The sequence below is a fragment of the Sciurus carolinensis genome, chromosome 18 (genome assembly GCF_902686445.1).
Source record: "Sciurus carolinensis chromosome 18, mSciCar1.2, whole genome shotgun sequence".
NCBI classification, from domain to species: Eukaryota; Metazoa; Chordata; class Mammalia; order Rodentia; family Sciuridae; genus Sciurus; species Sciurus carolinensis.
The window spans coordinates 8,211,127-8,230,798 of record NC_062230.1 but is presented as its reverse complement, the minus strand read 5'-3'; the positions used below and the strand labels follow the sequence as shown (position 1 = coordinate 8,230,798).

Here is a 19,672-nt window from a genome sequence, read left to right as displayed (position 1 = left end):
TTTTTTTAGTTGTAGCTGGACACACCTTTATTTTATTTATTTATTTTTATGCGGTGCTGAGGATCGCACCTCACAAGTGCTAGGCAAGCACTCTACCACTGAGCTACACCTCCAGCCCTCAGTTATGAATTTTTAAATCCATTAAACAATTTATATTTTAGACAGGTTGGGCATGGTGGCACATGCCTGTAATCCCAGCTACTCAGGAGATTGAGGCAGGAGCATCACAAGTTCAAGACCAGATCAAGGTCACAAGTGAGACCCTACCTCAAAATAAAATAAAAACAGCTGGGAGTGTAGCTTGGTCGTAGAGAATTTACCCAGCATATACTATAAAGCCCTGGGTTCAATCTTCTAGCTGCAAGGTAAAAAAGACAAACCATGAATATGGAAAGTCATATATAGATATAAACTTTACATATTTTTCAAAAGAAAAACAATATATTTGAGATGTGAAAAGCCTAAGGTTTTCTTGTAAAACCAAAATGATTTTAAAAACTTTTTTTTTAAGAATCCAAGCTAACCAAACAGATAGGAAAATAGTAGTAGCTCATCTATTACAAAGAAGCGGGTAAGCCCTTTCAGTTTTCATCATAGACTGCTACCATTAGGCCACATAAACAAACATATCTGGCAACCATCTATTCTATTTGGAAAAGTCCCTTACAGCAAAAACAAAGAATGTTTTTGAAAAAAATTGAACATTTATAAATACCTGTCCTGTATATTTGTCTCATTTCCTCATTTTAACACCATCTTTAGCTTAGTCATGGAAATCAATATAACATTTTAAATTATTTCTTTGTCAAAATTCCTAAAATATTGCTGTATATAGAAAACATTAAACACTATATCTTACTAAACAAGTATTCTGCTATGGTTAACAGGTCAAAAAAATGATTAACCAGATATTAAAGATATCTTTATTGCCAACAAGTTTAAATTATTTGTCACAGACTTACAAAAGTAAGTCAAAGGCATTTGGGTTACTTAGCAGGTTTTAAGTTATGTGTTACTTATGTATATAATCTAAAAACATATAGGCAAAAGAAAATTTCAAAACTTAGGTTTATCATTTGCCAGGTTTTTTTTGGAGGGGTGGGTAGTGGGTATTGTTTGTTTTGTTTGATACTAGGGACTAAACCCAGGGACCACTGAGCTTCATCCCCAGTTCTTTTTATTTTTTATTTTGAGACAGGGTCTCACTAAGTTGCCCAGGCTGACCTCGAAATTGAGATCGTACTCTCTCAGCTTCCTGAGTCTGCTGGGATTGCAGACATGTGCCATCACACCAGGCTCATTTGCCAGTTTTAAAAACCAGACTGTTGTCCAATATTACTTTAAGCAGGCTGTAAATCTTAAATTTGCATTCTTGGTTAAGTTAGAAAATTTACATCTCAAAAACTTAGACCAGCAAAACTTGAATAACCAGTTTCTTACCAGAGAGAGAAAAAAATCCTGGAGAAAAACGGAAGCCTTTCATCAGACAAGACGAAAAACATATAAGCATGCAGAATCAAGAAGTGGATTTACCTGGGTGAGGGGCATGATCTCAAAACAAAGCTATTACAGACATATTTTGTCATATATATATGTGTGTATATATATATATATATATATTCATCTTATATATATATATTCATCTAATATACATATATATATATTCATCTAATAATCTAATAAATCAAGTATCATGCTTGGGAAATGTTTTGGGTTAATAAAATATCCTCTTTTAGGAATTAATTCCTACTGTGTCCCTGGTGGGCTGTATATTACTTCTTCTGAGGCTTGGAAAGGACCCAAAAACCAAGAGGTAAATGGGGTGACTTAGCGTGTAGGAGTGACCAGGACCTTATATGCAACTTCTGGACAAGCTGTATACCCAGGAATGAAGTATACACTTCTGAAATGGAATTGCCTTAGTAGATAAATCCATTGCTATAGGCATCTGAATTTAGCCTGTTAAGTCAGTTGTCAAGTTAACAAACTTATAAAACAGTCATGTTAAAACAGTGCACTTTCAGATACATGTCCCATGCTGCAAGCATAACTTCTCCAAGGATCTCCAAAATAGAATTAGCGCTTTCCATTTTCATAACAGAGATCTCCCAAACACCCCAGGTCTCTACTCCTCTTGGTGTCTTTTCCAAACAGACAGTTGGCACCAAACAAAATCTATCAAAGACAAGGCCAAATTTCCCAGCTACCAAACAGTTCAAGGAATCACTCCATTGGTTTATGAGAAATCCCAAATTTACTAAAAAGCCCCAGAAAACAGAAAAGGAAGGGTGAGGGTCTATGCACACTGCCAGTGACAGACACTAGGGGACAGCCAGACTTTGGGCCCACAGATTCCTAAAAATTCATTTTTCCATTTTATCAAAAGCAGCAGCAAAGGTGGCAGGGTACTTTCCCTGCATGCACAAGGCCCTGTCTTCAATTCCCAACAATGTAAGGACATAAAAAATAAAAATAAAAAAGAGAGAGAGAGAGAAAAGAAAAAGCAGTAAAGGGCAGTTGGCTCCTCTTAAAGGGAATGGAGAGTCCTGAAACAATATTACTTTCACAGCTGCAGGGACATTCCCTACCCCTCCCCTCCTCCAGGGTCAGCTAGCCATGAATGTCATTATAATCCCACCAGGGACGCCATTCTGTTATTGGCAGCTCAGCCAAGGATACCGCCTGTATCCCCAGCTGTCCAGATTTAGCCACCCACCAGTGTAAGAAATAGGCAAATGATGGAGAAAGCAAAAAGGGATTTTATGCAGTTTGATCAAACTCAGGAAAAGCAACTAGATTACTTCCCTGGACCCACAGAAGGGGTTATGATTCACAGAAACAGAAGCCAGAGGATAGATGTGGAGATTTAGCCAGGCTGTGTGTAGCTGGAGAACATGCCAGTCTTAATTTCCTTGGCATCTGCCCTCAGCATGAGGAAGCTTTTTATTCTCAGCATGAGGAAATTCAGGAGCTCTGTTTCAGTAACAGCCTCAGATCCCAGTGGCTTTGTGGTGGGCACATTTTATCTTGGGATCCAACTAAAACTAGACGGTCTTAGGTTTTTTCATTGAACTTTCTTCCTTATCAACTTCCTTTGACCGCCTGTTGTACAAAGGAAAGAGACCAGGTCCTTAGCTTGGACTGACCCTAACCAAGCACATCCTCCCCACACATGACCTCCCTTGCCCCAGACACACGCTGGCTCCAGCCAAATGGGACCAGTGCACCGATGTTTATCCACCACAAAACAGCTGCTTCTCTCTTCACCCTTTGACATCCTCTCTTCTGACAGGTCATTAATCCTGGGGAGCAATTCCTCCTGCCCTGGTAAGTTTACTCAAGTGGCTAGACGCCCTGAAACTCCCTGTTGCCCTGTGCTAACCTCTCTTTGCTGTGGCTGTCCCCGATACCAGTCCCAGTGCCAGGCCCTTAAGTCATTTGGTCTGGAGAGGAGGGGATAGTTTAGAGAGAGAGCTCTGGGTCACTGGTGGGGCCCATTCCAAAAGGGAAAGAATGGTTCAGCTGACATCCAAGCTTCATAGGAAGGAAGCCGATACAAGGAAACAAGGTGAGGAGATGGTTGATTTTCCTTTTATTTAGGGGACCATCTTATGTATTGCCAACTGACCCCAAAGAGGACTTACACCAGTGGTTCCTAAACTTGATTGTGCATCAAAATGAAACTAGGGGCTGGGTTGTGGCTCAGTGGTGGAGCGCTTGCCTAGCATGCATGAGGCACTGGATTCTATCCTCAGCACACATACAAAACAAAATAAAATAATTTTTAAAAAAAATCAAACTAGTTGGGAACATTACAGGGTCCACCCCTAACCTGCCCAGTCCTGCTCCTGGGTAGTATAGGAGATCCTGTGACCCTGGTCACAGTTTGCAGCATTGGGCTTTTTTTTTTTTTTTTTCGGTGCTGAGCTTTTGAGGTCACCAGGGGTGCCAGCACCCTGTTCTCCCTAGAGCATACTGGACCTCTGCCGAGCACCCAAGACACAGGACCTGGCTCTGAAGGGGCCCATCCTGGGATCAGGAGGCCAGTTCAATTGGCATAAAGTGTCAGGGTAGCCCTAGGTCACCATGCTACAGGCAGGGTGTGGGGAGTCAGAGTTCAGCTGCAGATCCTTCCCTTGGGTTCCCACCATCTCTTTTCAGCTGTGTCTGGGACACTGGCCTGACACCCTCTGACCAGACCCTTGCAGAAGCCCCCAAACCATCTTCTCTGTGAGTTTCATTCATGGCGTTGCAGGGCCAGACCACCTTAACATACAGTGTCCTCAGAGAGATGTCTGCATGGTTCTATCTCCTTTAGCCATTCATGGCTCAAAAGTGTCCTGTCCAGTTCCCTCTAACCAGAGGACCCACACAGACATCCACTGCCTTCCAAGATCTGTCCCTTTCCCATGCCTACTGCTAACCACTGTCTGCCTCTCCCTGAAACAATGCCTGAAACAAAGTATACATTTAATAAGCAACACTGCATAGTCATTTCTATACCTCTCTTTTGTCTGTGTACCCAACTGAGCATGTGTGCCACTCCTTGGGACGTCTCGGGACTGCCACGTGCCTCGCTCCTCCCCAAGCAGAACATAAACTTGCTTTCTTCTGAAACCCACACAGCCCTTACAGAGACCGTATGGTGGTGTGATTGAGGACCAGGCTCTGGAGACAGGCTGTCTGGATCCCCGCGCCACTGCTTCCTTGCTCTGGAGCACTGGACAAGTGGCTTACCCACTCTGTGTCTCAGTTTCCTCATTTGTGAACAGGGATAGTCACGGGTCTAGAACCGCACAGGATTGTTGTGAAGACAAGCTAACACACCGGCTGGGACTTGGGTGAGCGGTCGTTAAGGATCAGTTCCTCTTAAGATCACTGTCCCTCTCCTGGCACCACGTTCTACCTTGTATTATCAACACAGGTTTTATGTCTCCCGCTGGACTGGTGCCTTCATCATTGTGTCCCCCTAAGCACAAGTGCTTTCTCACTAAACTCTTGTTGAAGAGCTTCAAGCATCAATGAGAGAAAAGGGGTGTTTGAGGAGAGGGTATCCCTCTGGCAATCTGGGGATAAAAGAGACGTAGCCTGGGTTTTAGGTACCAAATGGACCTGAATCTCACTGCACCATTTGTTGTCACCTGGTGAACTCTCCTCTCTTCCCAGCCCCTTTTACATTCCCAAAGAAAGGGGGAAAGGGAGGACAGTACAGGCATCACAGAATTTATATAAAAATTAAATTAGTTAACATGTGACACTCTTGGAAGAATGCTTGACACATCCTAAGTGCTCAATGGAAGCTACTTATTGCTTTGTGTGTGTGCGCGCGTGACCCAGGGCTTTGCACTCATGCTAAATACACATTATACCGCTGTTTTTTTCTGATTATGAAAGAAACACATATTTGTGGTAGGAAAGTGTGAAAATGTGGGGAAAAAAACCACCACAGTGAGGAAGTCAGATGTTTTAACGAATAATAAATGACAGACGGGAGCCAGCCACAATAACGATGGTACTAGACACAGAGACGGCTCCGAGGAAATGATTAACTTCCAGGTGGAAGATGGAATGCACGTGGACTAGAAAGACACAGGCAAAGCTTATGATAAGGCTCTCAAAGACAAAGTTTGTCAGGGCAGAGGTGGAGGGCACTCAGAAAGAAGAAACAGCAGGTGCAATGGGACAGAGGCATTGCACATTTGCGTCCCTGTGATCGTAGTAGTTTTGTAAAGTGCAGGGTAAGGTGTGTGGGAAGGAGTGGGTGAGAGCAACGCCAAGCTTAGAACAGGGAAGCAGGCGGGTCAAGGACCGCCTGTGGCACCATGAAGAATCTGAACTTTGACGTAGGTTGAGAGGGGCAAAGGAAAATTCTGACACACTCGCTGCCAATTTGCATTTTAGAAAGGGAACTCATGCGTGGGAATGAAGAATGGACTGAGGGAGAAAGAAGGAAGCAGACAGACTTAACCTACGCTGGTGTCAAAGTCCTGGACATGGCTGGGGTCGTGGCTCAGTGGTAGTGTGCTTGCCTAGCATGTGTGAGGCACTGGGTTTGAATCTCAGCACCGCATTAAAAATAAATAATAAAATAAAATAAAGGTCCACCAGCAACTAAAAAAATATCTTAAAAAGTCCTGGGCAGAGGATTGGGGATAAAGCTCGGTTGGTAGAGTGCTTGCCTAGCATGCACAAGGCCCTGGGTTCAATCCTGGGTACCACACACACACACACAAAGCCCTGGGCAGAGTTAAGGATAGTCTAGGCCAACAAGGGAGTCTCAGGAACGGGGAACAAAGGATGGGTTGGATATTGATTGACAGCTGCAGGGTGAGGAAATGGAGAGACACAATGGGAAGTTGGTGATGTCAGCAACCAGAACAGGGAGTACGAAAGAAAAAACACTTGTGGAGGAAACTCAGAAGAATCCTGTGTCATTTCTGGAAAACTACTCTGGTGACCATATTTATCTTCGCATGTGAAATACTTATGTAATTTTTTATTCCTCTTAGAATCTTGTTCTTCATGACTATATTTAAAATGACGCAACTAGCTGGATGTAGTGGCACACACCTGTAATCCTAGCAACTCAGGAAGTTGAGGCAGGAGGACTACAAGTTCAAGGTCACCCCAATTTAGCAAGACCCTGTGTAAAAATAAACAAAAAGGACTAGGAGATGTAGCTCAGTGGTAAAGTACCCCTGGGTTCAATCCCCAGTACCCCTCCCACACACATACACAAAGCAGCTAACTGGGCTTTATTTATTTAAGTGGAAGAAAATTATTAAACTCTAGAAAACAATTTATAAAGAAAAAATCTCTGGGGAGCTTTATAAAGCAATCTTTTTACGAAAAACAATTCATTAAGATGCTCTTCACCACCACTCCATGGTCATGCTTCTATTACCTGAAATGTTCAGATAAAACTGAACCTTTCTCTTAGTTGGCAACTTATCACATATCGTTTGTCAAAATCGTTTGGTTTGTATCTCAAAGAACAGGAAGAATGTGGAATGCGAGGATGTATTAAGAATGAAATTTGGGACTGTGGTTATGGCTCAGTGGTAGAGCGCTTGCCTAGCATGTGTGAGGCACTGGGTTTGATCCTCAGCACCACATAAAAATAAGTGAAATAAAGGTACTGTGTCCATCTACAACCAAAAAAATATTTACAAAAAGAATGGAATTATTTTTGCTGACTGAAATTGTCCTTTTATTTTACAAATGATTACACTGTGTGGATTGAGAAGAAAACACCAGAAGCTAACAGTGGAATTTAAAAGGAGGCAGAATTCAGATCAACTTAATTTCCAGTAATTTGAAGGAAGAACTTTGGAGTTTGCCCTGTGCAACAGAGAAACTCCTCATCCCAGAAGCTGTTAACAGAGAATGGGAGCCATCTGTCAAGGACACTGTGAAAAGTTTCTGCACCAAGCAGAGGTTAAAGAGAAAGGTGGTGCACACCTGTAATCCCAGCAACTTGGGAGGCTGAGGCAGGAGGAGTACAAATTCAAGGCCAGCCTCAGCAATTTAGCAAGGCCCTAAGCAACTAACTTAGTGAGACCCTGTCTCAAAAGGAAAAAGAAAGAAGGAATAAATAAAATGAAAAGGACTGGGAATATAGCTCAGTACACCTGAGCTAAATTCCTAGTACACCCCACAACCCTGTAAAGAAAAAAAAAAAAAAAAAAGTTTCTTTGGCTCTTTGTTTTTATGGATTGCATATGAAGAGTTGAACATCAGAACATCTACCTGTGTGGTCAAGTTCAGGGACATGAATGTTGGGTGTTTCTGGGCCTTTGTTATTTTGCTATTTCATGTGTCAAGAGGAACAATAAGACGTAAGCTTACAGGGCTATGTAGAGACTGGCTCAAGGACAGTCTGGACTCTAAGACTGAGCTAGAATTTTTATTCTATAAGGGAGAAGCCCCTGAAAGGTTTCAACCACTGAGATAAGACTGACATGGTGCCAGCCTCCACACGCTTCCCCATCTCACCCGTCATCTAGGTTATGCCGTCTAGACACCCACCAAACACAGCAGCCCCAGGGAGATCTATTCTCTGATCTTATCATTTTATCCCACTGGGCAACTGCTTTTGTCTGTAAAATGGAAATAATACCAACACCTGCTTCATACAGGTTGTTGTGAGGATCAAATGACTGAATATGTGAAAAACAATTGGAAAAGTGCCAAGTGTCAGCTGTTACCATCACCTGGAAAGCCTCTCTTCTCCATGACCTCAACTCTGAAAACATACCCTGGCAACAATCTCCTTCCACTCACTCCATGCTTACCTAACCTGCACCAGACTTAACACTATTCAGATGTGAGAGGTTGCAGAGCACAAAGAAAATGACAGGTTTTGACTCAAGAGCTTACAGAAATTTCGAGAGGGGAACAATAAATGGGAAAGGCGCATGTGATTTGAAATGAACAGGTGTGAATGCTCTGCTGGAGACCCAAGACTGGAACCTGGGAGAGATTAGTCTCACACGTGCCGACTAAACACTTATTTGCACAGAGGTTATAGTTGAAGCCTGGGGAATAAGTAGGTTCCAACAATAATAGTATAGAAAAAGGAAAGGCTGATACCATGATGGAATATTAAGGAGTGGCCAGTTAGGGACTGAAAAAGAAAATCATGGAAAATAGGGATGGTGTGTAGGAAAATAAGTAAAACGTAGTTCCAAAATTATTTTAAAAATCTGACTTTTCACCTAACAATCATGATCAGTAACAGGCCCTACTAGGATGCTCTAAAGAGCTGTCATGAGTTACTTTCCCGAGGCTTCAGTCTCTGTGCTTCCACATCTGAGCAGAGGAGCTAGGCCCTTGTGTTTAGTGACTACCCATCACCCAGCGATCTCACCTGCTAAAAGGTCTTTTCCAGAGACACACATGAACTCCCACTTACCCTGTCTTCTAAGATTTAGATTAATCTCTCCCCAGAAAGAAAAAATTTAACTATTCCATGACTATTTCTTCCTTCTCAATGTAAATTTTAACTCAATTCCCAGAAATCATATAGATCTGAATTGGAGCTCAAAACCTGTATGGCTAACAAGCAATTAACCCAAGCCCCACACTTTAAGGAACAAAGTGAATCTGCAAATATGTGGCAATAGTTAAAAGTCAAAATGAATGGGAGAGGCATAAGGGGGGATCATAAACTGAAATCAATTTCCATGCATGTATGAGTTTGTTGGGGTGAACCCAACTACTATGTATAACCACTAAGCTCTAACAACAACAAAAAATAATAAAGTCAAAATAATCAGTTTCATTAGTTTTGTGAAATTAAAAACAGATGATCAATCACAATATACAACCGAAACTTTTCAAATAGGCCAGACTTCCAAATATTTTCTGAACTTCTCCATCAGATTTTCAATCTACCCTTTATGGTTGTAACATCCTTCTGCAAATATCCAAACCAAGAAAACTAAATTTGCCCATGGCTACCCAACAACCAAGCACTCTTTTCTCAGAGACCCCATGCCCAGTCACACCATTCGATTTCTGGTTGCTGGTCTAAGTATTGTACCACAGCCAGGCATGGTGGCACACACATGTAATCCCACTGACTCAGGAGGCTGAGGCAGGAGGATCATAAGTTTGAAGCCAGCCTCAGCAATTTAGCAAGGCCCTAAGCAACTTAGTGAAACCCTGCCTCAAAATAAAATAAAGGCTGGGGATGTGGTTCAGTGGTTAAGTACCCCTGGGTTCAATCCCTGGTACAAAAAAAACAAAAACCATACACACACACACAGATCTGCTGCTCATAAAGGTGGAGTGACTATGTAAGTGAGTTTAAGATAGTCTGTAGCACTAACTAGAGGAATATGACAAGTCTGAGGGAAAGGGAAAGCTCGGGTTGGGACTTAAAGAGAAATGGTTGTCTGTATCAAGCTTAATGTTCGGATCCCACTTATAGTCACTGTGTCCTGTTTTAACTGAATGAATATAGCTCCTGCACAAAAACACAATCTCCCCTTCTGAAAAAACTATTGTTTAATAGTGCACTTCATTAATGCTACAGGATGAGCAGGATCAGGGAAACACAATGGAAGATCATCCCTCGGGCCAGGAAAACTCAGGGAGCACCACCCTAACCAGCAAGGAGCACTCCACCAGGCTCAGGCCACAGCCTTCCTTCTCTGGGGCTTTCTCTTTATTTGCATTAATCCTCCTCTGCTTGAAGTCAGAGGTGGAGTCAGAAGTCGGATTGCTGTGGTCAGATATTAGAGATGACAGAAGGCAGGACAGGTTGGCTGAGTGAGCTTCTCAAAAGCATCCTTAATAACTAGAGAGTGGGATTAAGTCACTTTTCATCACAGGAATAGGAAGAGGGAGAAAGGACAGGAATCAGAGGCCGTGTTATATGCTTCTGACCCGTTCTCAGGTTATTCACTTAGATGGACTTCCCATCCAGTCCCATTATAACAGGGAGGACCACAAGGGGTCTGCCCAGTGCCACACTGCTCTTGGATTTGTGGTCTTACTGCTCCAAGAGCCTTACAAGATACAAGCATTACAGAAATTCTTTTATCCCCCTCCTCAATAAAATAACAAATCCCTCAAAACCTAGTTTCTGCAAGTAATGAAATCAAGAAACAACACAAATCTTAAAGTTGAACTGGGAAGAGTGGCTTTGAAATACAGCCCTCTTTTCCATTCCCAGCAAATAGGAGGACCCAGAACATTCTTTCAGCTGCCTTCTGTGCTCATCGTACTGACTCCAACTACTGGAATCCTTGGAATTTTGTTCCTACTAAGCTTCCATCCCCTCCTTGGAAAGAAAGGCTTTTCTGATGCAAGAATGGTTTAGTGCAATCTCCTTTCCAAAAAAGAGTGACTGGTCCCCAGGCTTTCTTCTATTCCCTGCACTTTATCTGCTGCTTGCCTCAGTTCCAAGGCTGGTATCACTGCTGAGAAATCTGCTAGGTTGCTGATCACCATGCCAGAATGACTTGCCCAATCTGCCCCATTCTCTAAAGTGAAAGGTCTCAGGTGGAAGGGACACATCCCAAGTTGTCCATACTTATCCAGTAAGGCAAGAGCTCTTGTGACTCAGGGGAAGTGAGGAAAACACTGTGTGGCTCCCTTTCATGTAGACTCTCTGATATTTAATTCAGCAGTAACTCTGAGGGAACTTTTGCTCATACCCGTTACATTCAAAGGCTTCTCTCCAGTGTGAATCCTCTGGTGGCGAACAAGAGCAGAGCTGTACCTGAAGGCTTTCCCACACTCACTACATTCATAGGGATTCTCCCCTGTGTGGATTCTTTGATGCTGAATAAGGCCTGAACTATAAGTAAACTTTCCTCCGCATTCCATACATTCGTAGGGCTTCTCTCCAGTGTGAATTCTCTGGTGCTGATAGAGGTGTGAGCTCTGGCTGAAGGCCTTCCCACACTCATTACATTCATAGGGTTTTTCTCCAGTGTGGATTCTCTGATGATGAATAAGGGTGGAGCTCCTACTGAAGGCCTTCCCACATTCATTACAGGCATAGGGCTTTTCACCAGTGTGGATTCTCTGGTGGTGAGTCAGGGTGGAGCTCCAGCTAAAAGTTTTTCCACACTCATTACATTCATAAGGTTTCTCCCCAGTGTGGATCCTTCGATGGAGGATGAGAGCAGAGCTACAACTGAAGGTCTTTCCACAATCATTACATTCATAAGGCTTCTCCCCAGTGTGGATTCTCTGGTGCTGAATAAGATGAGAACTCTGGCTGAAGGCCTTCCCACATTCAGTACATTCATAGGGCTTTTCCCCAGTGTGGATTCTCTGATGCTGAATAAGGTCTGAAGTTCGATTAAAGCTCTTGCTACATTCATCACACTTATGGGGTCTGTCTCCCATAAGAAGTCTCTGATGTGAAATAAGGTTGGTATTCACAGTGAAGCTGTTCCGAAACTCATTATGTTTCTCCTTTCTCTCTCCCATGGCAGTGAGTTTTTCCTCATCTGTCACTTGACCAAAATCTTGTATTTTCCTATTCAATCTTTCTCCAGAGGAGTTCCCTAGTTGCCTCTTTACATTAACTTCTTGTTCATAGGCTTCTTCAAACTTAAGACCCTGAGAAATATCCTTCTGGAATCGTCCCAACAGCATCCCACGTGATCCTGTATCTTCAGAAATTTCCTGATCATTTTCAGTTCTGGATTCACCATCTAGCACACACACATACACACACACACACACACACACACACACACAAAAAAAAAAAAAAAAAAAAAGGCAAATGTTACTTGTTCCTTGTGCAAAAAAGAATAAGAGGCTAAGAATCAGAGGACAAGATAACTGTGTCAACTGTGACTGGTATTTACAGTGTTAGAAGTACATGCCTGAAAAGAGGCCTATTTAAGTGTAGCTAGGTGAAACAAGATAAACAGGCTAAGGAAACAGGGAAAGAGCAAGGTACAGAGAAAAATCAAGGAGAAAAGTGCTGAAAGTACAGAGAAAGCTGAAGATGTAGAGATGAGGTATGGATTAGGGAGAGAGGTTGGGAACCAAAACTAAAAGAGGAAAGCCATACTGCTTAATGAAATCTTCAAAGAGAAGTCAGAAGCTGTAGATATAACTCAGAAGATGGAGGGTGAATACAAAGACAATTTAAAAATTGATAGGGAAGTCAGGCACTGTGGTGCATGCCCAGTGACTCAGAAAGTGGAAGCAGGAGGATCACAAATTCAAGGTCAGCCTCAGAAATGTAGCAAGGCCCTAAGCAACCTAGTGAGATGCTAAGTCAAAATTTAAAATCTTAAAAAGAGCTGGGGATGTTGCTCAGTAATAAAGAACCCCTGGGTTCAATCCCCAGTACCAAAATTGAAAGAAAAAAAAAGTCAGACATGGTGGTGCATGCATGTAATCCCAGGGACTTGGAAAGTTGAGATAGGAGGATCTCAAATTTGAGGCCAGCCTCAGCAACTCAGTGAGACTCTGTCTCAAAATAAGAAAAGGCTTAGGAATGTAGCTCAGTGGTAGAGCACCCCTGGGTTCAATTCCCTATAACACAAAACAAACAAACAAAAATGATGAGGGAATGGGACATGGTGGCACACAACTACAATTCCAGCTACTTGGGAAACTGAGGCAGAAAAGGAGATCACAAGTTTGAGGCCAGCATGGCAACCTAACAATACCCTGATTCAAAATAAAAAGGCCTAGGGATGTAGCTCAGGGGTAGAGCACTTGCTTAGCATGTGCAAGGCTCTGGGCCCCTTCCCCAATACTGCAAAAAATAAAAAAAATAAAAAGGTATGATCAGGAAAGCATATATGAAAAACTAACAGACAGTTGAAGAGAAAGTGGGGAAGAAAGATAAGAAACATGTGGGAGAGTGGAAAGGAGCAGAAGGGTGAGGATAGTAGGAATTCCAATGGCCCCTCATGAATAGAACAATACTATCTATAGTCATGTCACATAAGCCACACCCACAGAAACAGGCAAGACAGCTTAGGCCACCTCTGCACTCCAGGCCTTAAAGCTGTGCTCGTGTGGGAGGTGATGTTAACCATCTCTATATCTGACCTCTCTATTTTCACTACTTCTGTTGAGTTTCTGAAGGGAACTTCAGGCACAGAGAATAACTGTAAAGGGTTCGAATAGTCAACATTTTTAGTTTATTGATTTTTTTTTTTTTTTTTAAAGCAGACAGGATACTGAGGGTTAAAAACAGAAACAGCTGTTCCTCCCTGTCCTGAACAGATATCTCTTTGGACTTCTCTTCTCAGTTCCTTTCTAATTCAGGACCCTGAAATTTTCCTCTCACTTTAGCCAAGAGATGGTATCAGGATTCAGAAATGGGAATCCTACTCATGGGGAGAGTCATCGTACAAGGAAGTTTATCCTGCTCATACTAAACAGTCCCAGAGTACAATCTGAGACCCAGATCTGCTAGGGACAGAAAGGAATCGTACAGGCAGGTCTCAACTGGAAGTAAGGAAAATATTCTCATTAAAAGTGGGGTGAGAAATGAGGTATTAATCTTGAAGGTAATTTCTACTTACAAGTTTATATTTCTACAAGAGCAGCAGGTGTACGAGATCCTAAACAAAGCAAGAGGTCCCTGGGGTAATTCAACAGAGAAGGGAAGGAAAGAGTCCCAGAATGTTCATTTGCACACAAGGATCCCAACATCCTTATTCTTCAGAAATGTCTCTGGATTATATTAACTTCTGAGAACACGTGGAAAAGTATCAGTTTTGGAGTTAAAAGACGCCTGGGGATCAAGCTTAGCACTTACCAGTTCTATGATGATGCACAAGGCACTTGAGATCTCTGATCTCACTTTCCTCACCTATAAAATGAGGACAATATGGCTGGGATGTAGCTCAGTGGTAGAGTTTTTGCCTACCATGCAAAAGGCTCTGGGTTTCATCCCCAGTACAAGAGGGGAAAAAAAAAAAAAAAAAAAAAGGATAATACTAGCAACTTCAATTACAGTGTGACTATGAGAATTAAGTGAGAGAATATACATGAAAACTGCAAATTACTGTATAAATGTGAGTTACAATTATTATTGTTATTAGAATTTTCTGAGGCTGAGTCAATCACTAATTACTTGTTTTCAGTGACTGGACTGTTGTTTCCAGCAAACGAGGAAGTCAACAAATAGCAGGGAGCTCTATTGAGAAGGTGCAACTCCTTACCCAATGAGAATACATTGCCATAATTCTCTAGCATCACTTCCCTGTAGAGATCCCTCTGAGCAGGTTCCAAACGCTTCCACTCCTTCCGGATGAAGTACACAGCTACATCTTCAAATGTCACCAACTCCTAGAACAACACAGTAATGCACACAATTTTAGGGTAAGGGCTGGGACCAGCAGCACCAAATACTCAAGATGGGGTTGACTAATGCCTCTTTGGGAAGTGGGGAAAAGGAGGTCTGAATAGAGAATGAGAAGTAAGAGTCCATGACGGAAGGTGAAGGTCCATTATTCAGTAGCAAAGGACCATAATCCTAATGAACAGAATCTGGATTTAGGACACTGAATGGGATGTCACTACAAAAAAGCTGCCCACAAATTGGGAAGAAAATGGATGAAGGGAACCAGAGCTCACCTGAGACTTGGCCTTTAGGAGTGCAGCTGCCAACATCTCATCCCCCAGGCTGTCCTTGTCAGAAAAGGCAGGAACTTTTGAAGAAGGAAGAGCTGACGGATAATAAGAAGGCCCAGAAATCAATCTGTTTGCTCTCTGGCCTCTGGTCACTCTTTTTTTTTTTTGGGGGGGGGGGTGCTGGGGATCGAACCCAGGGCCTTGTGCTTACAAGGCAAGCACTCTACTGACTGAGCTATCTCCTCAGCCCCGCCTCTGGTCACTCTTAATGGAAGTGCCTAGTCTCATCTTTCCTGTGTTCTTGTCCATTCTCCCAATATGAGTTGGAAACAGGCTACACTCTCACGTCTCTTCCATCCTTCCATACCTCTGAACTCAAACTCTTGTATGAAGTTCTCAGGCAGAGGAAAATGAGCAGCTTCTCCCCAGCGCTGACTGAAAACAATGTTCACAGCTCTTCTACTTTTTCTTCATTCCCAGATAAAATGTATACACTACAAATATTTCTGTTCCTGTGCTTGACCATGTAACTTTTCATATTTGTCTCTTAGAGACTCTAAACCACTAGACATACTAGATCTAACAAAAAAGATCTTAAATGCTTTTCCTAATAAGCATGAAAACAGTTCCCATTCAGGCTGAAACTAGTTCAAAAGTAAGAGACAGTCTATAAAAGCAACATATATTTTAGTGAATATCCACTTTATCCTTTTGCCCATGACCTACAAAATGACTCCCTGGAGCCTATTCTAAGAACTTGCTCTGAAAGAGCCCAAATTATGACCATGAAGGTGGCTGTTACAGATATCTGAAAAATGAAATTAAGAGATTGTCAGTTTTCTTAATCCTGCATGAGGTGCCTACAATCCTTCAAAATGCCTCAGTTATAAAACCTACCAAGCTGTGTATTAATTACTGGTTTCAATTAAACTTTCCCACTAGACAGAGAGTTACTGAATAGCAAGGGGTATGTCTTATCACATCTGAACTCTGGCAGTTATTCTAGTACCTGGTGAATCAGAGATTTCAATAAATGATTGCTGAATGATTGAATAAAAATAAATGAATCTCTATTCCTCACCACTCTCAAGCCGGGCCTGAGGTTCGTGAGATACATGATCGGCTTGAGTTTCCATGGGTAGGGCTAGATGCTCTGGTTTCTGGTTTCCTATCCAAGGATTCAGCAGGAAGCAGGTTTTGAATGAGAATGAGGAAGCACTGTAGAAGTAAATGTTCAAAGACAATTTTAAAAACACCTCTTGAATACAGAAAGAGAGCAACTAGCATCTCAGTTAATATCCACGACAGTAAGCATCCCAGCAACTAGGACTAGTCTTTAGATCCTGGTGAATATGGCCACTCACTCCCATAATGAAATTACACAAAGATCAGAAAAAGTGTCCATGTTTCCCACAAAATCCCAACTCTACTGACAACTCTCTGAGACTGGGCTCAAACTTAAGATCCTCCTGCCTGAGTCTCCCAAGTTGCTGGGATTACAGGTGTGCACCACCACACCTGGCTTCTCAGTGATATTTATAACCAAAAGTAAGCATATATATATATATATATATATATATATATATTCATGAAGATGAAAATAATAACCCCAGGTGCTGTGCTTCCTCTCACTGAGAAGGCAGCAGCTTTATTTCCCTCTTCTTACAAGACATTTCTTTGGATTAAAACATAAGTCCCTTTAGCAGGGACCACTTTTTTTAAACACAAGATTCTTAATTATTCTGTTTTATCCTCACAAATGTCTTCATTCCCCAGTTGATACCCTAATCAAAAGAGGTCTATTCTCTGTGTCTCTAGTGAATAAAATGTAACAGCCCTTAAGAGAAGGTCTGAATCTCACGGAGTTTCTACTTCAGACAAAGGCTGTGACAAGATCAGTACATCTAGAATATTCAGCAGCCACCAGAGCATCCCAGAGCATAGGAAAACAAAACAAAACAAAAAAATACTCCAGGTTTATCCACCACCCTTTATCTATTTAGAAATTTGCTCACATACTTGTTGAAAGCCAGCTTTATTGCAAGGCTCTACAGCAAGGAGTTAAAAAAAAAAAAATCAGGAATGCAAAAAGCATTTGCTTCATCGTTATAGGCTGCTATATTCACCTAAGGCATAAAGCGGGGAAGAGCCCATCTGAGAGTCACTTGAAAGCACAGCAGTCTAATCTGGGGACAGCAAGGGGATACAGAATGCCCAATGCCAATGCCATTTCACAGTGGAAAACACCGAATCAGGCAAGAGGCAGGCTGACTGGCAATCAAGGTGACCCAGTCTGTTGCCTTGACCCTTCTGGCTGGGTCCCTTCAACTCTGTTTCTGAGCCAGCCATCTTTTTTTTCCCCTTATCAACCCCTTTATGGTTTCCAAGACTGTTTGTAAGCAGACACCTACAACGAATCAACTCTTAGAACAAACTCTTAAGAAGCTGGACACAGTGGTAGTTTCAGAAACTCAGGAGCTGAAGGGTAGCTTGAACCCACGAGCTCAAAACCATCAAGGGCAACACAGCAAGGTCCCATCTCCGAAAACAAAACAAACAAGCTTCCCTTAGAAAGGCAAGTCAAAGGCTCTGACTCCAGAGAGAAAGGCAATACTCTCCCTTTACAACTGTGTTAAGCAAAGCTGGAACTCAAAGGCATATTGTTGAAAACAAGTTCCCTGTGTCTGTATCAGTAAACAATGTTTCTCACAGAAAGAAACTCTCCATTGTGCTCCCACAGCTTTGAGCCCAGGCAGGGCCCTTTCCTTGCCCTGCTGCCAATCCCTCTCCCTCCATCTGCTCCTGGGGACTAAGACCACTTGGCAGTGAGAATGCGTTATGGAAAACTTTACCTGCTGGATCCCTTCCTTCTTTGAAGTTAGTCCCTAGAAGTCAGAGTAGCAATGACTGAGAATCTGGCAGCCTCTATTCAGGTTCCTGGGAATTCTGATTTTAGTCAATGTAATGCTGTATGATAAAGGGGAAATAAAGGAACATTCCTGTAGACTTTATTTCTAACATATAAACATTTAGATTAAAAAGAGAACATAGTGCTAATAAATACTGATAAATACCAAACAACTGATAATTCTGTTGCACCCTGGAGAAATCTGAAATGGAGCTGAAGGTTCTCCAGGTTAACCTTCCCCCAGGGTAAGAAATTCCCATCATTCTATAGGCGAACTTGCTGGACACACAGTTACTTCAACAGTGAGTCTGCTTCACTGGTGCACAGCATTATGAGAGGATTTCATGGATGCTAAAACCCATTCCAAGGGGCCCTCATCTCCCTCCCCCGGACCTAGTGCCCTAATGGAGTTTCAACAGCTGTCTATCAAACACTTGAAACCAAATGATGCTCACTCTCCACAGACGTCTCCTCTGGAGGGAAAAATACCTTAACTTCCTCCAAGTATTCCACGAGTTTCAAGTTCATCATCCAGCTATCCTCTTGTGGAGTTTACACATGCCCTTCAGAGCATAAACATGGGTCTGTGTTCAATTCCACTTCCAAAGCAGATCCAACTAGGGATCAACACGATTGAAAACGGGAACCAGAGCTTGTTGCACTGCGCCCGAAAAGATTACACTTATGGACTCCGGCGGGTTAGTTCCCAGAATCTGAGTTTGCACCCCGCTCCCAGCCTGGGTTCTAATTGCTCATTCTCTGACCAAAGAAGTCAGCTAAGAAAAGTAAACTTCCTCTCCTGCTACAATCGCGGAAAACTGTTCCGATCAAACAACAGTGTCTGGGAGCCCCAGCAAGTTAGGGTCGCTGTCATCCGCCGTTTTAGAAAGGGACGCCTCTACGGCTCTACTGGAACTTTTAAACGCTCGAGCTGGGTGCCGTTTAAGCACCAAAACCAGAACTGGAGCCCCTTTCCTCCCTGCGCCACGCGAAGGGGTGGTGTGGTGTGTGTGTGCGTGCGTGTGTGTGTGTGTGTGTGTGTGTGTGTGTGTGTGTGTGTTGGGGTCCCCGGGGACCGGCTGTAGGGGAGGGAGGGGCCCCTGCCCGCACCCTGCTCCAGCGGGCCTAGGGACCTCCACAGGCCGCAGCCACACGGACACCACCCCCTTTCCCGGCGACCACAGCCTCCGCCTCACCGCGAGCACCGGGGATGGACGGACTTACCCTGGGGGCAGGGACGGGAGATGGGGGGGGCCGGACACGGACCAGGCCCGGTTGGACCCTGTCACAGACCCACACACAGGGGACAGAACAAAGAACGGAAGTTTCTACGCGTTTCACTTCCGGGTCATTCTTTTCACCACCCACCCCCCACCTCCGGGCCCCCAACGCCCACTTGTTCTCTCTAGGAAAGTGGGAGGTCCGCATCTCTCGATGGTTAGCTGACTCAGAGCCGGTGACTGACGGCGAGAGCCGAAGGCCCGAGCGCTGTCGCCCCCTACCAGACTCCCGGCTTCGCTTCATACAGGCCGCGTCCAGGCAAAAGAGGCCGACAGCGGTCCTCGGGCTCAGGGCGCATGCGTGTGCGCCGCGGTTTTGGGGGCGGTTAGTGAGAACCTGAGTAAAAGATCAGAGAAGCTAAACCACTCTGTGAACTCAGTTCCCCCGTCAGAACTGGGCATCCCTTGTTTTTCT

The 19,672-nt window shown here is 43.3% G+C and overlaps 1 protein-coding gene across 3 annotated transcripts; it reads right to left on the bottom strand.

Moving 5' to 3' along the window:
- Window positions 1-9,993: 9,993 nt before the first annotated feature.
- On the bottom strand, window positions 9,994-19,334 carry Znf3 (zinc finger protein 3). Of its 3 annotated transcripts, none has more exons than XM_047532860.1 (7): window positions 19,202-19,334; window positions 17,922-18,036; window positions 16,151-16,287; window positions 15,073-15,164; window positions 14,658-14,784; window positions 14,252-14,305; window positions 9,994-12,176 (listed from the first exon to the last, which is right to left on the bottom strand). In XM_047532860.1, the coding sequence occupies exons 3-7, from the start codon at window positions 16,203-16,205 to the stop codon at window positions 11,107-11,109; spliced, it is 1,398 nt and encodes a 465-aa protein (XP_047388816.1). In that variant the 5' UTR covers window positions 16,206-16,287; window positions 17,922-18,036; window positions 19,202-19,334; the 3' UTR covers window positions 9,994-11,106. The 3 variants fall into 3 exon arrangements, with proteins under 3 accessions (XP_047388816.1, XP_047388817.1, XP_047388818.1); XM_047532861.1 differs by lacking the exon at window positions 19,202-19,334 and adding an exon at window positions 18,433-18,777; XM_047532862.1 differs by lacking the exon at window positions 14,252-14,305.
- Window positions 19,335-19,672: the final 338 nt, after the last annotated feature.